The sequence below is a fragment of the Antechinus flavipes genome, chromosome 5 (genome assembly GCF_016432865.1).
Source record: "Antechinus flavipes isolate AdamAnt ecotype Samford, QLD, Australia chromosome 5, AdamAnt_v2, whole genome shotgun sequence".
Lineage (NCBI taxonomy): Eukaryota > Metazoa > Chordata > Mammalia > Dasyuromorphia > Dasyuridae > Antechinus > Antechinus flavipes.
The window spans coordinates 203,156,953-203,167,678 of record NC_067402.1 but is presented as its reverse complement, the minus strand read 5'-3'; the positions used below and the strand labels follow the sequence as shown (position 1 = coordinate 203,167,678).

General features: G+C 32.5%; 1 protein-coding gene across 7 annotated transcripts in view; it reads right to left on the bottom strand.

The window, feature by feature from the left end:
* Positions 1-10,726, bottom strand: part of KIF21A (kinesin family member 21A) — a 161,958-nt gene continuing 151,232 nt past the window's right edge. For all 7 annotated transcript variants that reach the window (XM_052000181.1, XM_052000184.1, XM_052000182.1 and 4 more), the window contains 3 exons: positions 6,814-6,984; positions 4,107-4,306; positions 1-1,207 (listed from right to left, as the gene is read on the bottom strand). In XM_052000181.1, coding sequence (XP_051856141.1) covers positions 1,114-1,207; positions 4,107-4,306; positions 6,814-6,984 — 465 coding nt within the window. In that variant the 3' untranslated portion in view covers positions 1-1,113. The remainder of the gene's footprint in view (positions 1,208-4,106; positions 4,307-6,813; positions 6,985-10,726) is intronic.

Genomic DNA, 10,726 nt, shown 5'->3' with positions numbered 1-10,726 from the left:
TTCATATGGGTAGGTTTATTTGAGCTCTGCCCAAGCTTTCATTTACAAGAATATTTTCAGCAAAACACATACAACAAAACACAAAAACAGCATTTTAAAATGGTGACTTACATAAAACTTTAAATTGACAGCATTTACAAATTAAAATTCTAAGCCTTTGGATAAATTATACATCCTTTTTCATCATCCATTCTATAACATTTAAAAAATTCATACAGGCACAATGGAAAGTAATCTTTCTTTACACTTCATCTATTTACAAAGCTTTTCCCACTTCAGATATGCTTTTTATTTTAACTGCCAAGGTTTAAAAATGTAGCATATTTAAAACGTATTAGCAGAATATATAAAAATTAGATAAAAAGGAAGAACATTTTGTTGTTAAATAAAATGAAATTAAGAGGTGATAATAGAAACACTTCATAGGAAAATAGATTAATATATTCTGTTAGAACATAAAAATGTTTCTCATCACAGAAGGTATGAATAACACTAAGAACAAAATGTAGCAATCTAATAGTATTTCAATCCTGAGCACAGAGGATAATACAGCCACACAACTTTGGTCAACAAGGGAAAAGGCTAACATTAAGAGAAATTATTTAGTAGTCTGAGTTAATACATTAAGGTAAATTGCATTTCAAGAAACATCATAGGTATCATGGACTATAATTTCATTACCATTTCCAATTGATTACAATACAACAATCATGTGAATGGTATGCTTAAAACGGTTAAATGTTTTGCATTGTTTCCAGTTTCAAACTGGAACATAACAGAAAGCAAACACAGATCATTTTCAAGGTTCTTTTTTATAGAGAGGTATAAATATTAAGCCACAACTAAAGTGAAACTCAAGCATTTTATCCATAATTGGGTATCTATATTTGTGTGTGTATGTGTGTGTGTGTGTTTTATGTGTCTATGTGTTTTAAATTAAGCATAAGGTATGTGGAATTGTAAGAAGTGAATACAATTAATATTTAGCAATTTAGTTAAGATATGTTTCCAGTTTATTTCAATTAGCAATGCTTGCCTAGTACAGGGCAGAGTATAAATGAGTACATAGAATTTTATCACAATTTTCCAATTAATGAATATTTAAATTAGTGTTTAATTAATGGCAATATCTTCATTGGGGTCTCCTATGTCAGACATCTGACCATCTTGCAAACTGCGTGCCTTCCAAATCCTCACAGTATGATCACTGAGAAATGAAACATTAAAAAAAATAATAAATACATGTTTGCATACAGTAAAGTCGGTTAAAGATTAGGTTCTTATGAATTTCTATCAGTTATTGGCCTAAATCATCACTATTCTACAACTTCAATACTTCAGATATGTATGATTTTATCTGCATGAGTAAGTCGTCTCTCCACAAAGACGGCAATGAAAATCCTCCCATCTTAGTAACTAACCATCATGAGTTGGTGGGTGGCCAATGTTCTGAGGATTTATGTGTCATCTGAAAGCTGGTCTGACTAAATATGTCTTCTTTATGTAAAGACAAAAACATCAGATAACAGACACATAGCTTGTCATTAGTATGACAATGTATTTAAATGTATCCCAATGTAATTAAAGGTTTTTATATGTGGTGGAACGATAAAAATTGTAAAAGAAATACTGGTACGGTACTGTAAACCTGAAGGTTATCTCCACAGCTACATTCCCCTAATTGATCTGTTAAGCCAAAAAAAAAAAAAAAAAAACCCAAAATGAAGCTATAATCAGTTGTTGGGGAACATCAGAAATTTGGCAAAAAGTGAAGGCAAATTAACTTAAGGTCTTATTAAAAAATGTCAGAATGTCAATATTGTGTTTAAAAATATTTATAGGTATCTTACTTTGTATTAGTAATTGAGATAAAAAAAAAAACCAATAACCATAAAATGAAGCAATTCTTGCCCTCAAGTAAATTATCTTTTAGTGAGGGAAGTGATTGACAGAGAAGATAAACTATCCAAAAAATAAGTATATTAGTAATTAAGCAAATATGAGTTTGTATTTGCATTAAATAGAACAATTGCACAGAGCAATTAGAAGCCCATTGAGAAATGGTACTAAATACTGACATTAAACCTACCAAGAAACCTACGAAAAGAACACCTTGAAATAGAAAATTTGACTGTAATCTTAAAGGAAAAAGATTTAAGATTTAATCATAATCTTGCTATGACTATGATCACTTAAGACAGGTTATTAAATAGATATGATCATAATTTTAGGGTATTACTCTTCCATCAGTTTCCGATATGCCCCTTTTGATTTATTTTATGATGACATTAAAAACTAATTGATAACCTTATCAGGAGGCTGTAAGCAAATGCTAGTAGAACTTATGATAGTGTTTCATAGAATTTTAGGAAGACATATTAGTGATTATTTAATCTGGTCCTTTTTTATAGACAGAAAGTCCAATGTAGTCAAATACTTTGTGGTAATATAAGTAGGTAAAGGAAAATGTAGACTTCTCCTTTCATACTTCAGTATGAAGTTCAGTGTTTTCATTACTATAGCATACTGCCAGTCTTATTTATAGCTCTTGTAGCATTTTAACAAATGAGAATTTCAGTGTTTACCAGAATTGGTAGCCATGTCCAATTCCAGGGTTAGGTTGAACCTCAATGATCTAAAATAAGAGTATCTGTTTGTAAGGCTGAGAATCCAATCATGGTAACTATAGCAATTTGAACCCCATCTTTCCAGATCTCACAATTTTAAAGTTTTATTTTCACTTTATATATCATTTCCTATCTTCCTTCTTGATAAATATTAAATAGCTGTCAAATGTCACGAAATAGATTAAGCTCAGTTCTAGAAAAGTTCTTGATAATCTTGGAACATAAAACCAAAGACAGCTCAAATGAAGATAGAAATACATGGCAGAAAAATACCAACTAGATTTTCTTACTTTTTAATAGGTTGAAATGAACCAATAAAAATGGTGAGAGAAAAGGGAGAGGAACATGGAAGTTTTGAAAGAACAAAAATCAGCACTGTTAGCCAAGATGAGTGGTATAAAGACAGAAGACAAAGTGTCTGTCGTAAAAGGAATGATGGGAGAAAGTCAGTTCATAAGAAAAGGATAAGTAGGAAAAATTCCCATATGTAGAGTTGTCCATCAGAAAGGGAAAAGAGCTATGTTATGTATGGCTAAAGTCGTTCCTGAATTTAGCATATCAGAAAATCATCAAAACATTGCCCCAATTAGGGTAGATGCCCATCTAAATAAATATATTAGTGAATTAGCCCCTGAATTCTCCAATTCATAATGCTGAATAGGGAGGTAATTATGACAAATGTTCCTGACAAATCTTACCTCACTACATTCATGCTATCTATTAATAATTGACAATAATGAGTCATTGAGAAGCACAAGTGTCCTTAGAATCAAAGAAGTGTTGGATTGATATTCTACCTCTAACCTACACAGGCTGTCACTCACCCTTCACTTACTCTATCAATACCACTGGCAATCCTAAGTATATAAATTACAAATCAGGTGCTACATTGGTGGAGAGAGTTTCATCACCAAAAGTTCTCTACACCAATGAAAACAATAATAATACATTAATAACAATGCAATTATGTGAGTAAAACACTCCATTCCAAATCATTTACTAAAAATACTATCTTATTTTATTCTATAAAGTAATAAGGAAAAACTACTACTATTTTTACTAAAAATGTAAGGAAGCAGGCAAGAATAGATAAATAATTTTTCCATCTTCATGTGACCAGTGACAAATTATATAAAGAAGTGGCAGGACCATGATTTTCTGTGAGAAAATGGCTTTAAAAATTAGTAATGTTTGAACCATAATTACCAAGAAATAGAATTAATGACTGAAAAATTATTAATGAAAAGTATGTGTTTAATATAAAAATTATATGTACTATTTCAATTTAATAAGAAAGAAAATATACCCCCTTACCCAAGCATAAATATAAAGAAACCTTAAAACAGAAACCAGTGATTATATAAGTTACAGGAAAAATTAATTTTCTAGATTTGAAAGAAAAATATATATTATAAAACGTCTGTGAGGATTAGACATAATATCAAAGTACGAAGAAAATCACAGAGAAAATAGACTTACTCAGCTGCAGTAAAAATCTGGGTAGTATTGACACAAATGGCATTTATGGGACTATCATGACCTTTCATCTCTCCAACTGGTGCAAATGTGTCCACATTCCAGAGTTTCAAAATGCCGCCTCTGCAGCCACTGAGCAGAATGGGGTGGCCTGGAACCATACCCAAAGCACATACCCAATCTTTGTGTGCATTTGGAACTTGCTGGGGGAAGGGAAAAGGAGAAGCCAGAATATAAATGAAAATTTCTCAATCTTTCTCTTACCATGAAAATAAAAAGGGGTAAATAACTGAAATAATTAAAATGGAATAGCTCAAAACTTGTCTAAATTTTTTGTTGAATCAATTCATGGTTTAAAGAATAAAAAGAAAAGCATGTACTTTATCATTTATTTTCCAAAGAAATGAGCACTGTCTATAAATATAGGATTATAGGTATAATGGAATCACACATTCAAAGATTTCAGAGGCATCTAGTTCAACTCTCTCGATTTACCAGTCAAGAAATGGAGAGAAGTTACATGATCTGACAGAGGTCACAGAAGTGGTGTCAGAGGTAGATAGGTTCTTAACTCAGGTCCTCGGGCTCCAGAGATCTGATTTGTTCAGTTCATTAAAGCTGAAAAGCTAATCTAAAAAGTGTGAGATTGTGTGTTTGTACATGAGTGTTAGGATGTGCCTCTATGTGTATACAAACATATATATATATATATATATATATATATATATATATATACACACACACACACATTTGTTCACAGGCAGCAAATATTGTTTTTTTATTAGCAAGTACCCTTTAGTAATTCCCTTTCACTCTACCAAAATACATTATGGCTTCATCCCCTATAAATGACTATTTTACCCTTTGGATGACTTGATAATAATCCAGTAACATACCAATATGGGGGGTGGAAATACTGCTAGACTTGGGAACAATTTTTTAAAAATCTCTCTGGGTATCAATTTCTTTCAACTATAAAATGGGGGGTGGGGTTCATCTGACTTTGCAGATGAAACAACATGAAGGGAAAACTATCCTGTTGGATAAAAGTATCACGATCCAAAAATATACGGGCTGAATGTTAACAAGTAAGATTTGATGGGTTAAATATATTTGAGTTAAAAAAAAATCCACTATACATGGTATGCTATACAACAACTTGGATGAAAATATCTGGGGGCAGGGAGGTAATGAACAGTAATAATAAGGCAGCAACATTTATAGAGTGCTTGGGTGCCAGGTATTGAGCTAAATTCTTTATACATTTTTTTACTTGATTCTCACAACGAACCAGAGAGGTAGGTGCTATTACTATTCATAATTTACAGATAAAGAAACTGAATAAAACAGGATGAGGGTCACACAACTACTGTCTGAAGCCACAATTGAACTCAGGTCTTGTTAACTCCAGGCCCAGTCTCTTGTCCACTGCATTAGTCTGCTATTTCAATATGAGTGAATACTTGACATAATTGGTGATCTATTCCACTTGGAACTTTTTGATGAAAAATGAATATGAAGCTTTGGGATCTTGGGACCCATATGATTAAACTTCTATGTGACTTACATGTATGTAGCACTTTTTTTTTATATTTATATAGCACCTTATAAATAGTAAGTATTTTACATATATATGTACATATATGTATGTATATGTAAAATCTCAAAATCTTCATGAAAACAAAAAAGATAGTGTAATTCTTATTCTTATTTTGCAGATGAAAAGGGCTGAGGATGAGAGCGTAAGTAGTCTTGCCAGAATCCAGCAAGTCTACATTCAAACTTAGGACTTTGAGCTGCAAGTCCAGTGCTCTTTCTTCTATATCAAGAGTTCTTAACCTTTATGTTAAGGATCCTCTTTGGCAAGCTGATGAAATCCATTGACCTCTTCTCAGAAAAATAATTTAAATGCATAAAATAAAATATATAGGATTGCTAAGATGATCAATTATATTGAAAGTTATCAAAAAAATTTTTAAAAAACCAAAACTTCAGAAACCCAGATTAAGAATCATTATGCTATATCATGATGTTTGACTGAGCACATGATGACTGATATTGGGAACTAAATGAGTTATTCAATATTAACCAAAGGAGACTTATTTAACTACAGCAGGAGAAAGATATTCAACAAGGTCATGCCCTGAAGATACCCTGATTCAGCTGAAATTCCTCTGCTCAAGTTGCCAATTGTTTTTTATCAGCCAAGGCAATGCCCCAAACTCCTAGTACGGTTTTATACTCAGCTAATGATGCCAGCAGCCTGAGCTTTTAGTCCCAATTTAGAGCCAATATGTCTCAAGAATGTTTCTAAAATCTTTAAAGGAAAAACCAGCCTAATGGGGGCAAGGGTTGGATATTGCGGTTCAGATGGTGCCAAGTTAATAAACGTAGCAATATACACATATACCAAACCATTCCAGTTTTGTGAATTCCCTTAATTCTTATAGATGTAAAATGGAGCCCTTATTCTATACCACAGAATATTAAATGCATGTTTATGTGAAGGAATGAAAAGCTCTGCAGCTGTAGAATTCACATTTTCTTTTAACTGAATATTCTACCTAACTGGAATGAAAACCTTGTTATAATAAGCCCTGATTAAGAGGATCCTTAAAAGAGATTTATGTAGAAATTGTGAAAAGAAGTTTTAGGGAACAGACAATAATTTTTAGTGGAGCTTCCAAAGTGTTCAAAGATCTTTTATTACCTGAAGAAGGTCCTTTTGAGACAAATCCCATTTCTTTATTCCATTATCTCTGGATCCACTGAAAAGATTGTCCCCTTGTATAGTAAGGGCTTCAATGCCGTCATAATGAGGGGGCTCAAAATTGTGAGTGGGACTTACAGTTCCAAGAGCCCCTTCAGTTACATCAAACATCTAAAACAACAGAAAGAAAAGAGTTGAATATGTCTAATGTTAAGTAATGATTACTTTGTTTTGAACTAGATTATCATTTCACCAGGGAACAGGAAGTTTCCAGAGAGGGAATATCTGCCAACAATATGCTGTGTGGTCTTAGCAGATTTCCTGGGGGCAATAAAAGTTAAATAATTTGCCTAGAGTCATACAGGCAATTTCTGTCAGTAATGGTAACCAGCTCTTCTTGACTTGAAGGTTGTCTTTACGCTATGTTTCACATAAAGATATTAACATAAAATGGTCAGCATAAAGCAATTTAACATGGATAGTATGAATAAACTTGAACTCTGGTTTTTGGGTAATCTTTGGGGAAATGTTTTTTGATTTTTTTATTATGAATTTAAACATACAATGAACAATGAGAAACTGTATATGTAACTGTTAATATCTATTTTATGTATAGTTATTTTGTTTTCCTATTAGGTCCTATATAATTAAAATTTAACATGGTGGTTCAACCTGCCCTGAAAGTCTTGTGTTCATTTCTTCCTTTTTTCCTGTTATTACTAATTCTTTTCTTCCCTTTTTGTGTTTTTAGTTTTCTTCCAACTGCCTCCTCTCCCAAGAAACAAAACAGCCTCGCTGTAGAACAAATGAGAACAGTTGCATAAAGCAAATATTTTGAGTCTGAAAATGTACTCTCCTTTCTCTTCCTCTAGTTTATTACCTTTCTGCCTCTTGATTTCCCATGTCTTGGTGAGAATCATGATTTATCATTTGGGGTTCTGATTAGTCACTGCATTGATCATTCTTAAGTCTGTTGCAGTTGTATTTCTATACAATGTTGGAGCTGTCACATAAATTACTCTGCTCACTTCACCTGGCATTAATCCACACAAATAACGCCAAGTTTCTCTGAATTTTTCTCTTCTGTTATTTCTTATGGCACAGCAATATTCTATTCTAATACCAGACAAGTATCTTTCCAATCAGCTATTTTCCAAATGATGAAAACTCATTTCATTCTACTTCTTTGCTAAAACCTTAAAAGTGTTGTTAATAGTGGTATTAAGTGGTCAAAGAGAATATAGTTCAGTGACTTTCTGTCAATAAATTGTTCACAGAATAGTTGGACAATTTCATAGCCTGTCCTCCCAAAGCTCTTTCAACAATTGTCACTTTCCCTTTTGTTGTTGTTGTTGTCATTTGAAACACTCTGACAGGGTGCTATATAACTTAAGGATTGTTTTAATTTACATTTCTTTTTTTAATTATTCATTTGGAATATTTTTTCTATATTTGTCAATAGCTTCTCTTTCTTCTTGTTTCTACTCTTTGATTATTTATTTGTTCTTGCTTTTCACTACTTGAGCTTCTGTGGGAAATGGTTATAGGAGTAGGAGAAGTAATAAAATTAGAGCTAAATACAGAAAAGGAAACCATGTAGGTAAGTTAGGGAGATTTGGCCTAGCATAATAGACCAAAGAGCAAATTTGGGGAGGAGAAATCTGGCAAAATCTAGATGTAACTGATGAAAATTTGAAGAAAAATATCTAGGTTAAGATATTGGGGCATATTCTATTTCTATATTAAAAAAGAAGCAGAATCAAGGACAATTAAGGAGGCTTGAGGAGGATCGGTGAGTAGAATCTGAAGAGAAACAGAGAAGGTGATTGAGCAAGAGGCTCAAAACTTAGTAAGAAGTGGAACAATTAAGAGAGTTAAGCAAACTGACATTGCCAGTCCCTCAGTCATTAAGTATTTATTAAGCGCCTCCATATGCTGAGATCATGTTAAGTGCTAGGCACTGGATGGAACAAAATGGTAACAGGAAGTTGGGAGTAGCCTGAAGGAGAGGTGACTATGGCCACAGCTACTGTGGTGTTGAGACAAAGTAATCTGAGTTATTGAAGTGGTGGTGATTAGCTAAAAAGTTTGAACCTGTTGCTTAGGGTTGAGGTATAAATATCACAAATAGTTTAAAGAATTAAGGCTGAAAATATCAATAAAGAACAAGGGAAATTGTGCAATCACTTGCATTTGCATGTGTATTTGATATTTCGATGTCAGTCCAGTGCACTATGCCCCAATTGTAGGCTGATCTCCCTCCCTTCTTGTGAATTATTGATTCATGGGAAATTATGGAATAACTTATTAGCATGATAGATGTCATACTAACCATCCTTTACTTTTTGATCATATTATTAAGCAAGTATATGGGGGACATACCATGGAACAGTTTACTTAGATTTGAGCAAAGCTCTGTATAAATTGTCTTACTTGATTCTTGTGAAAAATATGAAGAGATATGGATAATACAATCAGATGGATTTAGAACTGGTTGGTGGTTCAGGCTTTTAGAGTACTTTAGAGTGTTTAGAGTGTTATGGATTAAGGCTTAAATGTCAGTGTGGCAGGAGGTCTCCAATAGATTGCTTCAGTGCTCTGGACTTGTCCCTGTGCTGTTAATATCAATATCTGATATCACTGAGTTGATAAAGAAACAGATAATATGCTTATTAAATATGCAGATGATGGAAATTTGCAAGGTATAATTAGTAAAGCAAATCTGAAAAGGATCATTTTAATCTGAGTGTTACACTCAAAGGCAATGTTGACAAACTGTCTGCTGCTTGTTTTTGTATGGCCTATAAGCTAACAATGAATTTTACACTTTAAAATGAAGTTTATTCGATTATAATCTTTAATACAATAATTTTAAAATGTAAAAAACATACTTTTCTTGAAGAATTCTTTTTTGTGTAAGAGAAATTACATTTATTTCATTTGGCTCTAGACAGCAGAATCAGGAATAGGAGGCAGAAGTTTAAAGGGGGTATTAAGGTTTAATGTCAGGTAAAAACTTCCCAATGATAAAATTCAAATGTAGAATGGAGGGTTTCTCCCCTTTCAAGTTTTTCAAGAAAAGGCCAAATGATCAGTTATGTTATAATGGCTGTTCACTTACAAATTAGATTAGATTGTCACTGAGATTGTATTCTAACTCTCAAACTTTCTATACACCATGGATATTAAATTTTTTATGGGCTAAAAAGGTTTTTTCTTTTACCTGTTTCCCCATTAATTCTGACTCATTGATTTTCTTTGTACAAGTTTCCCATTTTATGTAATTAAAATTGTTCACTCTATCTCCAATCTTCTCTCATCCAAAGAACTTCTCTATTCATATCTGTAAAAAGTATCTCTTTCCTTGTTTAAAATATGACCTTTTTTGGTTTAAAATTATCTTTTATATCTAAGTCTTCCATGATCCTAGGGAAGTCATTTAGCCCTACTTGTCTCAGTTTCCTCATCTGTAAAATGAGCTGGAGAAATAAACAGCAAATCACTCCAATATTTCTGCCAAGAAAACCCCAAGTAGGGTCACAGAGTTGGATGTGACTGAGCACCAATAATTTATAGTCATTTGGAAGTTTTTATTGAGTTTAGATAATAGGGAATATTGGCCTAAAATTAATTTCTGCCAGACTGTTTTCTAGTATTCCCAGAAATTTTTGTCAGATAATGAGACAATAATTATATGGGTTGGGGCAGGCATTCCTTGATTTACTGAACATTATACTTCTTAGTATGTTCTTTTACTTTTGGGTCTTGTGAATCTAATTTATTTCACAGATTTTGGCAGTGACATTAAATGGGTGTTTTGTATTTTTTACTTTGAACTCTTGTTCTATTATACTGAGTAGTATTTTTTTGTAATTTTTTTCCCCAAATTCATGGCTTTCAGGGATTTTGGTGA